The 18,664-nt window shown below is 41.0% G+C and overlaps 1 protein-coding gene across 2 annotated transcripts in view; it reads left to right on the forward strand.

Annotated features, from left to right (window-relative positions):
• The first annotated feature begins 332 nt into the window (after positions 1–332).
• Positions 333–18,664, forward strand: part of LOC143835744 (uncharacterized) — a 28,825-nt gene continuing 10,493 nt past the window's right edge. Inside the window, exons 1-2 of one of the 2 annotated variants that reach the window (XM_077333888.1) lie at positions 333–704; positions 1,122–1,900. In XM_077333888.1, coding sequence (XP_077190003.1) covers positions 1,510–1,900 — 391 coding nt within the window. In that variant the 5' untranslated portion in view covers positions 333–704; positions 1,122–1,509. The remainder of the gene's footprint in view (positions 705–1,121; positions 1,901–18,664) is intronic. The other variant, XM_077333889.1, reaches the window with a different exon arrangement.

Genomic DNA, 18,664 nt, shown 5'->3' on the forward strand with positions numbered 1-18,664 from the left:
CACACTAAACAACGCAGTAAAATATATATTTATTCACAGGAGGAATATATACTTACAAATGTGAGGTCCATTGGTGAAGATTATGGGATTGGAAATGTCATTTTCCTTTCAATAAAGAGACGGGTTCTCCTCTTCTGGGAGCCAATCTCTGGTCCCAGGTATGTGTTTTCTCGCACTCCCCCCCCCAAAAAAAACACCTTTGTTTACAGTCAGCTGATATTCTAGGTAAGCTCCAACTTCCAGTTGCATTTGCATATCTGTCTTGGCATGGAAAGAGTTTGTGCAGGGAGCAGAGGAAAGGGGAGGGAACAGCACCAGCACGGAGAGGAGGAGGAAGCTGATCATATGTCACTGGCTTTAACGGCGGGGTTTAAATCTGTCGACAACATCAAATCTGCCTATGCGCTCTGCTAATCTCGGGAAATCATTCAGCACCTTGGACAGCTCCACCAGTCGTAGGAAAGAACCGCCTGGCGTTCGTAGGCATCAGGCAACAAGAGAAACTACAAGACTTGTGGGGAGACGGACGGACGCGTTCAGACGCTCTCTAGACAGCTCCGCTAGATCGATTGGTCTTGAAGCAGTCTGGGAGTGGAGGCAAAAGAAATAAAAGCAGCAGGAAAGCAGAGCGTCAAGTTTATGTCCTCCCCCAAGCAAACCTCAAGTTATATGTGGAAGAGAGGAGTCTTTTCTTCAACCCTCGGGTAGGTTTGTTAATTTTATATGCCATTGTCCTATGTCTGAATTTTGTAAGGGCAGAGGAGGGGGGATTCCCAGATCTCAAGAAGTTATTGAAGGGCTTCCTTGAATAAAAACAAGATTAGGGTCACAGAAAGGATTGGGTTTTGGTGTGGTATCGTAGCAAACTAGTGATTTAGCTTTGTGATTTAGTTTCTGCTGCTTTTGTGAATAGGCTGTGTGCAGAATGTCTGTGACCAGACCTCAGTCTTTGTTTTGTACGACAGCTTACACACTGAGGCTGCAATCCTAAGAAAGCTTTCCTGAGAATAAGATCCAATGAGTAAAATGAGACTAGGGTTGTTAACGAAGAAGCAAGCAATTGAAAGATAATCCCAATTTAATAGCTCCCTTTATTTGTGTCCCCCTCCCCTCTCTTGAAGGATTACGCACGGAAACTGGGGAAAGAAGGATCCCTGTCTCAGGACCACATGATTGGAGCCATCAGCCAACTTTTCTCTATTTATCTTTTCCCATTTAGCATCAGCAAGGGAAAGCTGGAAAATACCAATGACAAGTGGAAAGGGCAAATTGGTTCCTTTCCCAGGAACTGCTCCTTATTTTAGAATCTGGCTTTATACATTTCACACTTAAAGAATAAAGAACACACAACCATGTGAAATTTGAATAGCAAATCTGCCTTGGATAGACTCTTCTCAGTTTGAATTGATACTATCTGAATGGATGGTACATAGAAAGTGGGGAAAGTACATCAATGCTCTATTTTAAATCTCACGGAATTGTGGAGAGTCCCTGTTCTCCTTTGCCATTATGATAATTTGCAACATCAGTGCAATTAAAGATTGGAGCACGTTCCTCTCCCAGTTCCTTCCCAGTGTCAACAAGACTCTCAACTTGGTGCAGCAAGTGGAAGCCACCACCAGCTCTGTGGTGAGTGTTTTGCAGGATCCCAAGCAAGACAGCTACTTGTCCGACAGCCAGTCCATGAATTCCAGTAACTTTACCACTGGCCTGGACCACCTGTTTCAGTATTCATATTCAGACAACGACCAACTTTACAAGGAGTACAAACCCCCTCCTCGGGATGCCATCCCTTTGCCCAAGGCGGTGCTCTACCTACTCATGGCTGCACTTGTGGTGGTGGCAGTGGCCTATGCCATTGTTGGGCATCTCATCAAGGACCTTTTTCATGATTTGATAGGTGAGTGATAGAGTCATACACATTCTTCTCACATCCATGTTAACTAAATATGGCCATTTCCACAATTAATGCTGCAATTGGGGGTTGCATTTTTACTGTAACTGTCTATCCATTGAGTTTTATGGCTTTCACAGTTGTTTACCCAGCGTCATCCAAGTATTTAGTACTTTCATGTGTGATATAATAAAAATGACAGATCCTTCCAAAATACATTATAATTTTAAACCATTCTGCCCATCTTGATAGTAGTCACATATGTGAATTAGTGTTATGAAAGATACCCAAAGTTAAGTGTGGAAGCACTAGGAAAGTATCAGAACAGGGCTCTGTTTCTTCATTGGTCTGTTTAGCCTTGGATCAGGACTTCATACAAGGCAATCTGAAGTTTATGGGATGCATGGTTTTCTAATAATCTACAAATAGTATTTCCAGAAGAATCTTCAGTTATCCAAACTATGGTTGTCCTAAACTTCTGCTGTTATGAATCCTCATGCCACATATTATTATATCTTATTATAGTTATCCCATTTACTGGAATTTCTTCCTTTATTATTTTTACTATTGATGCTACAGTTGTTATTACATTGAATTTAGGCTCAACTGTTCTTACAATCATACACATACTAGAGCATACAATTCTGGATTATGCAGGTGTTCTGCATGTCCTGAAGAACAGATACAAATAGAAACATACACATTTTTAACAACAAGGAAAGTAAATTGTTGCAACAACATTTGTAGAAGCATGAAGGATCCTCGGTTATTTGCAGAGAGATGAGACACAAATTTGTATCTTAATGTAGGTTTGACCAAGTCAAATTCTGCTGCCTTCATGTTAGGACTGACTTTCCACAGCAGATCAAGCATGATTCTCAGTTATTTTAATATCTGTTGCTATAATATTTTAGGCTGAAAGTACCACAAAGAGGAATTTGTGCTTCTCTGTCTAATTGCTAAATGTAGGATTGTGGTCTTCTTTAGTGTATTTTGGTATTATTAAATGTTTTTAAGCTAGAGAGAAGCTAATATTCGTATGAACATGCCAGTAACCTTCAATTTTCTCTAGTCATCAAGTGCAGTCCTTAAGCACAGTTACACCCTTCAAAGTCTACTGAAGTCAATGGTCTAAGAAGGTTATAACTGCTTAGGATTGCTCTGTAAGCACCGGCAAGGATTATGAACATTACTGCTATAGGTATGGAGGCAGGTGGCTTAAAAAAAAACAATGCACATCTCTTTTTCAATGAAAATAAGTGGTTTTTTAAATAAGTCTGTTGGTGCTGCCCCCCTTCTAAGCTCCTTGAGTATCTCAGGCCACTTATCTTGTACATCTTTTTAGTTTACCTGGTGGTGAATAAAGGAACAAATTTTCTTTTAACATATGAGGATCCTTAGCAAAATATGACTGTGCTAAATCAGGAGAAAGGATGGGCTCCAAACAGTTATAACTATGCCATGCCAAATTACTATGCATTATCTCTCTTTAAAAAAAAACAAATTTAATTTTAGATGGGTATTATACTCTGCATATACAATCTGGTCAACTCACATTGTAAGACTGATTAAGAATAAGCATCTGCTAGAATGGAGACAATGCAAGGGACTTTTATTCTGTTGAAGACTCAGGAGGGCTATTGACATTGTCTGACCTTGATAAAAAGCTCTCTGATCTGTATATACTTCCTTTTCAATTAAATGGGAAGATTATTCTTCATAATATTCTTTGAGATTCAGGACTATACCAAAGCTCTGTATCAATATTAACATAGCTCAGGCCAAATATCCAGCATGTGTATTTAACAACATATGATCTGTATCCCTTTAAAGGAAAAATCCCTACAGATTTGTCTAGTTTACCAGTTGACCTATCAAATATTCACATTTCTTTTCTTTTTTTCTCATAAAATCTATCAGGTCAGGTTACATACAGTGGTTCCTCTGGTATCCTCTAGTTCTCCCTAAGTTCTGGGAGATGACATTCTCCAAATCTGCTTTGTTTCACAGATCTCTCAGTGTACTATCTTTAATCTTGTCAGAAATAATAGCAGTGCTAAACTGTGGGATTTGGAACTAGCAATCTTTTATTTATGATCAGACCAAAAATATGTATGTGTTTTCACTTAATGCAAATGGAAATGGAAATGAGTTTTAGGGGCACCTCAAGTCTGCCAAAGGGGAGTGAAACCTTCAGCTCTCGCCTCCTTAGCAGGCTGCACATGTCTTACGTATATTTATACACTTCAAATCATTGAATTCTCCAAGGAGAGCAACTGAGATTCTGTTTGTTAACATTGTCAGGTGAGTCATCTTAAGAAGAGTTGGTTTATTTGAATGAGTTTGCATAAAATGACTTCTGGGATGAAACGTACGTGGAAAAGGAAGGAGCAAATGACCCACAGTTCTCTCTGAATGCCTTTCAGTATCCTTATTAGCTGTGACCTTCCCCATCTGTAGCTCTTCTCACTAATGTTGTTTATAAATTGTATGCAAAAACATGTTGCAATATCTACAGGGCAATGGCCTGCTTTTGAGAATCAAATGTGAATAGTATCACAAATTAAAATATGCAACATTAGATTTATTCAGTTTGCATGCTTTCCAAAAACACACGCACACACATGCATCCACATGTACATAAATATCAAAGTGATTTCTTAAGGCTCCAAGGAAATCTAAATTGTTAATCTAAATTTGTAGGTTAGCACACATTGTTCTCCCCTCCCACCACCACCACCAAAAAGAAAAAAGAAAAGAAAAGAAATTAATGTCTGGGTTGAATTTTCTAAGTGCATACACTCAGTTTGTTCACCTTGAAAATCTAAGGGGAACCAAAGAGCTTTTTCCACAGAAAAATAACTTTGGAGTGAAGGTTCACTTACAGATAAATTCATTTATCTCAAATATATATATATGGGGGAAAAGCCCAGCAAATGTTCAAAGTTGCCAGAAAGCTCTGATATACCGGATCTGGACAGTCCACTTCTTTGTGTGTTTGGAATGAACCTGGATTGATCGCCAGAGCAGTACTCTCCCAGCACACAGGCTTCTTGGTCCTGGCATAGGACAAGCAAGTTACTGCTTTGGTGACCGCTCCCATAAACTGCCTATGGATATGGCAGAATGACTGATCTCACTTCCCAAACAAATAACATCTCTTGTCCTGTGTCCATTCTGGCCAGGTTTAAAAAACAACAGGTGGCATACAACATCAGCTACAATCTCTGGACAGCCTTCTCTTCATTGAGAGCCAGCATGGTGTAGGGGTCAAGAATGGCAGCCTCTACTCTGGAGAGCTGGGTTTGATTTCCCAGTCCTTCACATGCAGTCAGCTGGGTGACCTTAGGCCAGTCACAGTTCTCACTCAGAGCTCTCTCAGCCTCATCTTCCTCTCAGGGTGTCTGTTGTGGGGAGAGGGAGGATAGACAATTGTAAGCTGCTTTGAGACATCCTCAGGTAGGAAAAAGCAGGGTACAAAACTAGCTCTTCTTCTTCGTTGTCAAGAGCAGCCTGTCTCAGGATACAGCATGGCTTCTGCACTACCCTTTCAGAGTTTTTGAAATGGTTAGTATGCACAAGAGTAACAATGGTCTATACCAGATGAGGTGTGCATGCACACAAAAGCTTATACCCAGAATTAATGTTTGTTGGTCTTGAAGGTGCCATTGGTCTGGTAGACATTAAAAACTTGGACTTCCAACAAACTTCTCACAGGATCCTCCTCACCAAGGACTCTTGAGTAAACTTAGCCATCATATGACAAGATAAAACCAGAGTAGAAATGCTCTACTTGGCCATTGGATGGGACAAGATGCTGGACTAGGTGTTCTTACAATAAAACACATCATGCCACAAGTAAGACTGGTAGGTACTGTGATAAGTCCAGGAGCACTTCAAACTTATAAACCCAAGTAACCACAGGGGGGTATTCATACCCATTGTTGGGACTCCACACAAACTGTTATTACATCTGTCATTTCAAAAACAGTTTGGAACTGCTAGTAAATTTCTTAAGGGGTGAGAGAATTAGAGAGGGTTGCTTCTATTTTTCTTTGAATTAATTAACGTCAACTGAAAGGATTCATCCCAGATAGATGGGTTTTATCTATGTTTAAGAAAGCCAGGCAATGGCTTATCTATTAAACTTTATTCTAGCACTTTTGGAAACAAATAAGAGAGTTTTTCAGAACAGTTTTCACCTTTAACACATGACAGAGCTTTAGGGTATCTCTGCTCCAGCAGATTAGAAAAGTTTGATTTGGAAGAGTGGATTTCAATAACAATAGATCTGCTCTGGGGGATATGTGTATCAAAGAAAGAGCCTGGGGGCAGGAAATTATGTCTAGTTGAATTAAACACAAAGGATGCGTAATAAGCAAAGGGGCAGTACTTCCTGAAGAGCTAACTGGTCTCAGAAATTCCCCTCTGCATTCAGCTTTTAGCCAATATGCACCTTTTGTATGTGATATACTAGTTTAGCTTCTGAAATTAGAAGAAATCTAAGATCCAAACAACCCATCATAATAAAACCCTATTTCTCTTTGCCTTCCTGACTTGCTTATTGAATTTTTCTTCTTTTTTGCCTTATCTTTACTCTCCAGATTTCAGGTTTCTTTTTCATAAGAAACTTTGGCTTTAAATGACTGAAATTGGGAGTGAATGGAGAACTTCTGAAAGCGGCTGATAACTCTCCATTTAACTGGGATCTGAATAAATGTCCTTTATTTGGGCCCTTAAAACCATTATAGTCATTGAAATCTGGATTTCCTTGAACAGTGGCACAAGGTTAGGCAGAGAGAGAGGTCCTCTTCTATTCACACTGAAATACACAATGAAACCGCACCAGCACTCCATTGCATCCAAATGGAATAATTGGAATAATCAATTTGGGTTATTCCAAATGGCATAATCAGAAGGTGGAGGGAAGTTCCAATTAGATATTTACAGGTTTCCAAGGCTGCCATCAGGTGTCTGCATGCCTTAGTCAGCCTTTAAGTCTGATACTCCTTCCTTTTGTAAACATAGACAGATGGCTTCAGTTATGTGATAAGAGAGAAATATATTCTGTTTACACTCAGACTGTTTCCATACTAATGATATTGTTTAGATTTGCATTTTTAAAGGGCCAACCTTTCTGTCCATTTCTGTATTAAAATCCACCTTTCCAGGTGTAGACCTTAATTGCCCTCTGACTTACCATGCATTTAGAAATCCACAGTTACTGTGATTTCCCCAGTCAGGTAGGATCTAATTTGGGGCTGACCAATGTGGAAATGTATGCACATGTTTTTTTTTTTCTCCACCCATCATTTTGAGTCATTAGGCCATGCCCCTTTTCTCATTGCCATTCTACCTCCCCTCTTCCTTCCTATCCCATGGGAAATGTGCCCAAGTGGTACCCTCTTCTATCTGCTGTATAACTCATTCACCCCCCCCAAAAAAAAAGCCTTCTCAGGAGCTTTGCCAAATTCACAGATGGCCAAAACAAATGGTGCCTATTTGCACCTTTCTTTTAATTATGCCCCTTGGTTTCAGCGTTCTGTGCCGTTAATCACCTCCCCTCCCCCCTCCCGACAGGTATTCCGGATGTTGTTGTTTTTTAAATCAAGGTTATAGTGTTGCACTGCTGCTGCGTTGTAACCCACAAGACTGCTTTTTACAATAACATTTGGAAACATTGAAAGTGGTGGGGACTGTCTGGGTGATGGTTGCTGCTGGAGGCATGATGGTGTGCTCCTGAGTGGCCAGCCAATTGTCCTGGGCAATCAGCAATGGTCCTGAGGTGAAGGTGGGTGCCAGCACTGAAACCTCTAGCCTCTGATAGGCCTCTGGGGTACTCAAGAAGCCGTGGCAACCAGGAGAGGAGAGCCGCAGTGAGGAAGAAGAGCTGTCGCAGGGCTGGCAGGGGGAGTGGGGGAGGAGGCTGGATTGACTGACTGGCCACCCTCCTCCTCCTCTCAGTGTGCACAGGTCCTAGACACCATGGCTGTGCTGCTGGCTGGTTGGCTGATGGCCAGGGCTGAAAATTACCCATAAGGCAGACCCAAGAGGTGGGCCCCAGGGGCCAGCCAAGGTAGGTGCAGCACATCTGCCTCCTGGAACACAGTGCTGTGACCAGAAGCCAAGCTGGCAAGGCACCCCTCTCCAGTGGTTTCCCACTTTAGAGCCTGGCTTGGGTGTTGCTGAGGCTCATGTTGCCTTCACTCCCCCGAGGGTTGCTTGCTGCACAGGCTTAAGCTCAGTTGTAAGCATGATCAGGGGCTTGAGTGGAATTCAGTCATTTTCACTGTTTCTAATGAAAAAAGCAGTCTTTTCATGTTACAATACAGCAGCATTGTAATATGGTCACCTTTTATATTCAGAACACCTGTGGGGGAAGGGAGGACACAACTGAGGGTACAGAATGGTGAAATGAAAGGATGTAATTAAAAGAAAGGTGGGCACTCCTGAGAAGGCTTTGAGGGGAGGGAGGAGAGTGAGATGCACAGCAGATGGAAGAGGGGGAGCACTTGGGTGCCTTTCCCATGGGAGATGGAGGAAGGGAGGGGGGGGAAGGATGGTGATGAAGAAAGGATGGCAATGAGGAAAATATAACATCCAGTATACCTGTGGGAGAGGGGAGGTAATTGAGGGCTCAGAATTGTGGAACGACAGGGTGCAACAATAAGAAACATCCAAGCAGGCACCATTTTGTAAAAATGGGAGCAAACTATCATGGGAGACTGCCTCCATTCGATTCTCAGTATGGAAAACATATGGAAAATTTCAGCCTGGGAAATAAGGGGAAGAAAGCCCAAATGCAGAAATCAAATATCAACTTGCAGCATCCAACTGAAATCCAAAGTGAGGCTAAAACAAGGTATGTCTCCTAATGCAGAAATGGTCCCAGCAGTTCTCTTCACATTGCAGAGCTGAACATAAGAATTAAAATAGGTCCCATGATGATACGCTTGCATGGACCAAGTATTCCATTGCTTCATGTTGCCCTTGGCCTTATGCTAGAACATTGACTGGGACCAAGAGATGAGCTACGAATCATAGGGTTCCTAATTCAAATTTTGCCTCTACCATAAATTCACTTGATGAGCTTAGTTATATAAGTCCCTCTACACTGCGGAAAAAGACAGGGGGGGCATTATATGGTGGGGGTCAAAGAAAGAGAGAGAGTAAGGGAGAAAGTGGGAAGAAAGCATGGGGGAGAGAGAAGGAGAAACAGAGAAAGAGAGCAAGTGAGAGAAGGGCTGAGCTGGGGGAAGGAGGGAAGCAAAGGCGGGGCAGGGGGGGGGAGAATAGGATGGCCACTCCTAGAAGTGTTTTGCAGGCCCCTACTTGTTCTGCATAGTTTCAGAGTGAGACTAGAACTGCCAGGACGCATTGGGAAGGAGTTACAATTAACTTGATGTTACTCATCCTGAGCATACTGGGGAAGGACAATATAAGAGTGAAATTGTTGTCATTGCTATTGACTTTATCAATACATGCAACAGACTGAGATTGCAGAACTCTAAGGTTGTCACGTGAGCTGCATCACATCAAGCTGCACTTCTGAATACTCGTCATACCTGATGAAATTCCCAAGCCCCCTGCAAAGGTCCTCCTTTGCACCTGATTACCTGTCACCTTGGATGCATCAGACATAGACGACTCCTCTACTAAATCTCCATTTTCAAATTTCCAATAAAGATGCAGCATTCCAGGTAAGGATATATAAACTTCTCCCATGTTTTGCAAGGCCCTTTCCTGGCAGTTCCCCTGGCACCCCCTGATCTCCTTATCTGTCACTTGGCTAAAGTTGTTTCTTAAGCAATTGCAAAGCTCTTGGCATTACTCCTCAGCAGGACTTTTCCCAGGCAAGCTGTGGCAGCTAATTGAAAGGACTCCGTCTTCCAGATGATAAGGGGCAACTGCCTTCATTTTCAAGTTATTAATGAAAGCACTGATGGTCTAAATGAGATGAAGGACTGCAAGCGGTTTTCACATTATGGAATTTTGAGGAATAATTACAGCTTGCCTTGGATTTCAGCCAACCATCTAAGCCATCCATTGCTGCACAATCCTATACAGAGTTACTCCCGTTAAATCCCACTGATTTCAGTAGAGTTGGACTGGAGTCATTTTGAATAGAACTGCATGCTAAATTTGTGCAAAATCTATCCAGGCCTTACTCCAATGAAGTACTTTTCCACACCAGCGCTCAGCTCAGGGAAAAATGCCTTCAAGGATGTGCAGGAAATTGTCCCCTCACAGCAGTCTTTCAGTGAACTTGTGAGACTAAACAAGTATTATTTTCATGTGGGACCTCTTCGATTGACCTAGCTTTGGGCTTCATCCTTTTCAACCCTGTTCAGATCAGATGGCACAACAGCCAGACAAACTATGCCCATGACAGGTACACTTTCGCTCTACAAGGACTCAGTCCACAGCAAACAAACAGGATGTTGCATAAATTCTCTAGCTGAGATCTCACAAATTATCAATTATTTCCTAAAGGATCATTATTGATTTCAAAATAGCAAGTGTAAAAACTGCATCAGGATTTTTTTCCAGTGCTGAGTAGCAGGATTCTTTGGGCTGAACTCCGTGCAATTTCCTAGCTGTGGTTCCAGCTCTTTGCAATATGTAATAGTAATTCCTCTCCCCCCACACACACACTCACAAACATCCTCTTCAGTCACACACATTCTGCTTGACAGGAAGCATTTGATTATGCAAAGTAGAAGCAAATCACCATCTTGTTTTCATGTGGTGTTATGCACCCATGCTGTGATATGTACATACTCAGATACTGCATTTGCCAGGTGCAATACAACCATGCATGATGTTTTCTCAGAATATGAGGGGCAAGGCAAATTGTCAGGTCTGCCATTTTTACCAGAAATGGAGGAACTGAAATAGAGGGCAATAAATATGTTGCTGATTTCTATTTGATCTAAATCAGTCTGGCCTTTAGTCCTGTAGTGAGCTCAGTGTCGAGTCTTGGTGTGTTGCCTGTTGAAGAAAGGAAGGTTTCTTCTTTACAGGACAGCCAAAAGATTTAAGGGTCTGAAGGCATATCACTACTGCCATCATATTACATTGGTTTCTATCATATTCGAAATGGGGTCTTCTTCAGGATTTTAGACATTACCATGTAACAATTTCACCTACTATTTACTCCCTTTAAACTTCCCAGTGCTTTTTTCTGGGAGTGTAAAATCATGGAGTCCAAGGCTACACAGTCTTTCAATTGGCTTGAAAAGATCACACAAACAGTCTGTTTTTAATTAAATAGGAGGCAACCATGGAGCATTATGGCTGCGTACATTCTGACTTCCCTAGCTCATACGGTCCTTTTCAGGAAAGCATGCAACCAAGCAATCTTAAATAAAATGGCAGTGCAAATGTATTTCCTTGCTAGAAACACATTTATAATACAGGGGGATATCATCAGAAAACACAGCATTAAAAGAATCAAAATAAGAATTCCTCAAATTGCTAGTTTAAAGTGGGATTACCTAGTAGCACTCAAAGCAATTACAAGATCCTGAAAATTCTTTGCTGTGGCCATTTCACAGAATCACCCACTAATTCAGTCACATAATCAGACCTGGAGTAATCCAACTGTTTCTATGGTTACCAACCACAAGATAGGGCCTGGAGTTCTGCCAAAATTATGGTTGATCTTCAGATGACTGAGATCAATTTCTCTTGAATAAATGACAGGTTTGGAGGCAAAATCCATGGCACACCGTAGAATCTAGGCAGAAAAAAAAGCCCTACAGTGACAGCAACACCCCCAAATATCCCGGAATTTTCCAAGCCAATGTTGACAACTATAGTTACTGCTTGTTGACATTAACAGATCTGTTCCTCATAAAGCAGTTCAATCTTTTAAAAATATATACTATATATTTGTTGCAATGAATTCCACAGGTTCATTGTAATATCCTTTCATGATGCAGCAATAGTAGCTCCTAGGAATGTGAAGAAAATTATGTCTGAAACATTTCATCTATTTAAGTGGATGGTGAAAGTTCTAAAATTGAATGTCGTTCTGAAAGAGCACTTTATTTAACTTCTCCATATTTCCTTGCTTGTAAACATGTATTCTTCAACCCACCATATAATACCAGCCCACCGCTTTTTAAAAAACTAACAAGCACCAACACTTTTAGCCTTTCCCAATGGAAAAGTACTTCAACTCCCTGATCATTTTGCTTAGTCATATACACTGGATACCTCAGTGTTTGAAATAATCAAATATTTTATACTTTTAAAAAAGCAAATTTGGAAAGGTTGGAATTTGAAAGAAAATACAAGCATCAATTTCTATGCTTCCTTGAAGTACCTTTCATGCTTCAAAGCCAACAAATCAATTTTGTATTCACCTCATCCATAGTCTGGGGAATAAAAATAGCCAGCAAAGATCCAGGACAAAATATGAGCAACACTTTATGATGTTCATAGGGTGGCTTCCCTTGTCCACATGAGCCTGCATTCCTAGGAGTTACTGTCACTGAATCACAAAAGTCTCCAGAAATAGAAGAAGAAAAAGAAGAAGAGTTGGTTCTTATATGCTTCATTTCTCTACTCGAAGGAGTCTTAAAGCAGCTTATAATCACCTTCCCTTTCCTCTCCCCACAACAGACATCCTGTGAGGTGAGTGAGGCTGAGAGAGACCTGATATCACTGCTCGGTCAGAACAGCTTTATCAGTGCTGTGGCAAGCCCAAGGTCACCCAGCTGGCTGCATGTGGGGGAGTGGGGAATTAAACCCAGCTCACCAGATTAGAAGTCTGCACTCCTAACCACTACACCAAGCTGGCTCCTGAATAGCACATTCAAGAGACATTCATTTTGATTTGCTGGAGACTTCACTCCTTGCATCTCCTTCACCCTTAATCCTCTGTCCTTCTCCAGTGAATACACTGCTCAATTTATCTGTACTGCTCTGAACCTGATACTGTTTTGCTGAGAGTTGTCAGGTTTTTCACACCCAGCAGTCAATATAGGTCATTGGTTCCATTCAGTGCTTCCCAGTTTGTCATTCATTTGACACAGAGATCTGTCAAGGGGGGGGGGGAGAGAGAGAGAGAGAGAATACATATCTCTTTCTTATGTATCTGTTTCTTCTCGTTTGTGAAAAGCTCTGCAGGGTTGTTGCTGTTTGGCATGACTGGGCACAGATATATATTTTAGGTGGGAACAGCCTACTCTATATATAACATCATAGCCCTCTCAAAGGCATAATTGAGGACTACTTCCTATACTTCTCTATCATACCACCAAGTGCAGTGGAGACAGAGGCCCAAGGAATATTTATTTATTGGCCAGTCAGTACTTGGTACTATTGACAGATAGGCATCGCTAAGTTAAATGAGAACTTCTCAGTGACGTATGCTGCCCTTTCCTTGCTAAACCCCCTAGGGCAGGCAACATTACTAGTTTTCCCAAGAAGGAAAACAGAATTTTAAAACAACAGCAAACAGATTTATTTTACTGGGAGGTGAAAGTAACCTGTGGCTCAATGTAATACAAGTGTTAACTTCATGAGAAAGTGACACAGGGAGATACGGTTCCTTTACAAATTATATATATTGTTTCCAAATGGAGAGAATACCACTCTCAACTGTAAAAGCTGTTCAATTTTTCCCTCAGGTTTCCTAACCTTTTAGAATTCCACTCAAGCCTTTGAAGTGCAGCCTTCAGTCTGCTCTGTAGTTTTCAAATATTCAAGAAAGACAGCATCAAATCAGTGTGGGTCACTCCAGGCTACTACATCAAACATTACTCTTCTTCTTGAAGAGACTGGAAAAATAGTTAGCTCCATAACATGCCTAAAAGATCACTATATCTGACCAAAAATTGGTTTCCCCCACCTCTCTATCCAGTCCCCCTCCTTTTCCCCTAAGTGTGTGTGTATTACTGAGGGCCTTCATTGGCCGTTGCTGTCTTTCTCTACGAGAAAACCAGGGTGCAAAGAGGACTGGGAGATGTGGAAAAGGGGGATGAACTTGGGTCTGTCCCTCACACCCATGTTTTATGGAAGGTTGTGAATTAATCAGTTATATCCAAGTTCCTTGAAGTACAATTGGTGTTTTGCAGAATACTTATACAGCCAAGGCTGCAATCTTACACATACTGATTAGGTAGTAAGTGGGCCTTACATCTGAGTACATATGAACAGGCTTGCCCTGTGAATCACTCAGGTAAGAAAACATACATTAATTTGCATGAGATAATGCAGCAAAGCTGCCATTAGCCCTGATGATGTGACTGTAGCTCCCCCACTCCTTTTAGCTGTGCTCAGGATTCATAGTCCCCAGGACCCCACCTATCAAAAATGCCATTATCCCCATGAGACAGTATAGATGTAGGACTCCAGTATTCTTGGTGCCATGAATAAGATACAACACTTCCTGTCGAACCATGTACCTTTCCTTTCAGCCTACATCTTCCTATCATATTTCCCTAGCAAAACAGGGAATAGTTTCCCTCTGTATCCAAACTTCAGTGAATACATGATCGTTTTCATATCTCAGCATTAAATTTTGTGACTTTGAAAGTTACTTTTGGAGTGATAGCTTAATACAAATTGAACCTCTCTTAGTTTAGTAAGCTCTTGTCAGCTATGGTTCAGTTGAAATTTTAATAATGTGTAACAAAGGAGAGGTGAGTCAGGAATTCAAAAGTGGCAACAACCAAACAATAGCAATTAAAATAACCACTTTCTCCCTCCGAATAATAGCTTTTCCTGTTCTCTAAGTAAGACCTTAGTACTCTGTCCATTCCAATAACTCAATTACTCCTCTCTTTTCTCATATAAATACTGTAGATAGATATTTACAACATCCTAATTACTCACCCTGCAAGATAACTAGCTTATTAAATCCAGAAGGTCCCAAAATAATCCTCACGGAAACCATTGTGGATTAGCCTCCAAAGGAATAAGCCATCCTGTTATTTGCTTCAGAATTAGACCAGGTTTCTGTTGTATAACTTCCTTCCATGCCATTATGATGCCGTGTTTACCTGAAATCAGATCCAAAAGTTGAGCTGAACTATGAGCATGAACAAATATTGAAGCCTGGGTGATGTCTTTCTTTGGATGATGGATGCACAGAGCAGTCGAGCAAAATAACAGGCACCCAAACATTTTCTTTTCTAAGGCACTTTCATACGTTTTTTCACTTGTGAACAGTTTCAGAATTCCCATCGTCTGCCAACTACTTTATTGCACAGATGTCATGCAGTCATTTGATTACCTTTGACAACGTTAAGCAATGTTTCTGATCTCCAGACCATAATACACTTCTGTCATGAACACTTTTGAGATCCTAAAGTTGTGCATATGACCTCAGGAAAAAAAAATCAATTTGAATTAAAACAACAAATCCAACTGGGACATTTAATTTTTTTTTCACAATCCCGCCTTCATGATTATTTTTTTTACAAAAAGAACAACTAAAAAGCATGGCAGAACCTCATGCAAGATGCTAGTGTTTCTATGTTAAGGATTTTCCTCTTGTCCCAAGGTGTTCTTCACTTATTACACTCCTTTAAGCTTCATCTTCTGAGGTCATGAATGGTCTGTCACTTTATATCTCACCAGCTTCCACTGATCTCTCACCACTGACGTCAACAAGTGTTAACAGTATCTATAATCTCGTTATGGTTACCCGGCCTATCACCTTACTTCCTGTTCCTATTGGAAGCATGAAAGAGGGAAGCACAAGGGGTCAGAAAAAAACACAAGGAGAAAAATATGCTAAAGACAATATAGATTTCACGTGCATCAAATACCAGGTGATGTTATTCACCTCCCTGCCGTGAAAAATATCAACAGCCCATTCTACACATTAAGCCTTTTTTAAAGGAATGGGGTATTTTCCCCCCCTCTTGGCTAGTTCTAATGTGTAAAATGCTACAGTTTAGCACATGTTACCTTTCTACAGTGCATTTACAACTAACCATCATTCTTCAACTTGCCTTACAAACAACAGAAACCCTGCTTGTACAGCAGGCTCCCACGCAAGATTATGGCTTTAATGAGTTCAGTGAGACTTCCTACCATGGAATAATGCTTAAAAATGGAGTTTCAGGGCTTTACAAGTTGTCAATGCTGAAAGAATCCCACAAAAATATTTATTTATTATTTCATATAAGTATATACTGCCCTCCCCTTGTGGCTCAGGGCTGTTATGTTATGATATTATAAAATTAGAGTCCAGTAGCACCTTTAAGACCACCAAAGATTTATTCAGGGTGTGAGCTCATGCCCTGAATAAATCTTTGTTGGTCTTAAAGGTGCTACTGGACTCTGATTTTATTGTGCTACTTCAGACCAACCCATTTGTATCTACGTTATGACATGTTGCTCAAATCACTAGCTGAATACCATAGCAATCTCTTTTGAAGTGTGCTGGAAACAACAGACAAAGCAGTCACACCCCATGCTCCATCCTGGAGCCTTTCCAGACTCAAGAAGCTTTTAATCCTGTGCAGTAAGCAGAATGAGGTCAGTCAAGTTACAGGCACTAAGAGAGCCATTCTAATTTGCATCAGATCCAAGGGCTCATTCTGCAGATCACACTTGGCTACCAAGATTAATTCTTCCTCAAATAATTTCCAGTTCCATTCATCCTACACTCATCCTCTCTCTCCCTCAGATAAGAATCATTCTGCACACAGCAGGAATTGAAAGAGCAGAGGGAAATAGAAATACAGGATGTTTGAAGAGTGAGGAAGAATGATGAAATTGGGAGCCAGACATTTGGCACATCATGCAACAGATGATTTCCCTTCCCTTTAGTAGATGTTGCCAGCCAGTGGACATGAGACTACAAAGAATACTGCTCCATTGAGCTTAATATGATCTGCTCATGTCAGGTCCTTTCCAGTTTTGCTTCTAAGAACATTCCAAACAAAGATTCCAGAAACTGGATTTAAGACTTTGGGAAATCTGAGATGTGATGCTTCTCAGACGTTCAAGGCAGACACATGGCTTCAGGATCCCCTTGCTACAATATTTCAGCAACCAGCCATCAATGTAAGTTATGATGAAGCACAATATTTCTTCTAATGAGTGAGGCTCCCTTCCCTAGCTTGATACAATTGGCTTGTGGCAGCAACGTAAATCCTTGAGCCACTGCAGCTAAATCAGATTTCGGAATTTATTCTGTTTCCAAAATGTAGGGGAAAACTACTGTTGCTCGTCCGCTTTGATGGTTGAAAAATAAAAAATAATCCAGTGATCTCGTTTAAAAGCAAATCTTCTGTTCAGCTTTGGGAAATAGAAGTCAGTGGGAAATGAGTTATTCATAGTACTTCATCATAGGACTGCTGTGTTTTAAATAGTAGCATTAGAGGCAAGAATTTACTTAACAAAGTATTTGTTATAACTTCATCTTCATGCTGGAAAAGTTTCAGATATACAGTTTCTGATGGGCTCTTTTCCATTAAAAGCATGGGAGCCCTGACACAAATATGTTGACAGCTCTGTCCTATCCACCACTATAGTGTAGATAGCATGAGTGCTAAGAAATTGTCTGGCAACACTATCTTTCTAAAACAGGTATGGGCAGCACAGGAATAATCTCACTTTTGTTTCATTAACTGTGATTTTGCTTACCTGCCACTACCATTCCTTTTCATCTCCAAAAGATACCATGGGGCTGTTAAACATGTGCACGGGTAATTGGGACTGTAAATCCATCTGAAGATGTTTTAATGAATGCTCATTGTAAAACTGCCTTACCCACCCCGCTCTTTCACAAACAGCCTACTAGGCAGAATATGGCTAAAGTTTTCCTGGGGCTCCTGCAAGGTGAAGTTTTGAATTGTAACAATTCAGTGAACTGAGTACGAGAAAGCTCTGATATTCCTGCAGTGTTACATGGCTCTGATTCCTCACAGTAGAACTCTCTTTGTCCTGGCTGTCACTGCTGCATTCGAAGCTGTCTTTGTTCCTTATCTGTTTCCATCCATTAAAGAGTTTTAGGCTTTGTACAGAGATGACAGCACATTTATAATGCTTCAGTTCTCTACAGATTGTACTCCTTTGCTAAGACCTCAACATTCATGCTGCAACTGAGTGGTGGGGCAATGTAGTTGTACGGCTGATGCGAGCACTAATTGGATAGTGCCAATGGTTCCATCACTGGTGACCCAAGGGAACTTCCCATTTCTATGGGGTTCCTGGCCTCTGGGAAATGGCTTCATGTGGCTTTAATTACTGCAAACAAGCTCCCCAGCTCCACCACTTTAAAGAAAAATCAACACTTTCTTTTAAAATAAAAAATAAAATACAAATAACATTGGGAAATGCCAGTAAGGCAGTGATTCTATACTTTTTCTGAAGCACAGCATAATTCTAGCATTTGTTTACTTACTTGTTTGTTAACCTACCAAGTGATTTTTGCTTTTAACTAAGATGGAGGCCAGGCCACTTCCCATCCTCTGCCACAGAACCTCCCACCCAGATGTCAATAGTTATGTAATTTGGGGGCATTGCAATGGCAGTACTATTAAGGCCCTTGGCCTTAAAATGTTAATTTCTGTTCAACTCCTCAGGCAGTAGTATAGGGTTGCCAAATGGCCTTGGGGGAAATTATGACATCTTTTAAAATGAATCTTAATGTTTGGAAATGAGGAGCTGAAACTTTTCATGGCAAAGAGGGTAATAAAATCACCCAGGAAATAGTATCCCATTAAGCCTCTGTTAGAGGGACAGGCCACCCCCCCCCCCAGTTAGAGACACTAGTACCCTACAATGGCAGGATACAATCTT

Source organism: Paroedura picta, chromosome 4 (assembly GCF_049243985.1).
Source record: "Paroedura picta isolate Pp20150507F chromosome 4, Ppicta_v3.0, whole genome shotgun sequence".
NCBI classification, from domain to species: Eukaryota; Metazoa; Chordata; class Lepidosauria; order Squamata; family Gekkonidae; genus Paroedura; species Paroedura picta.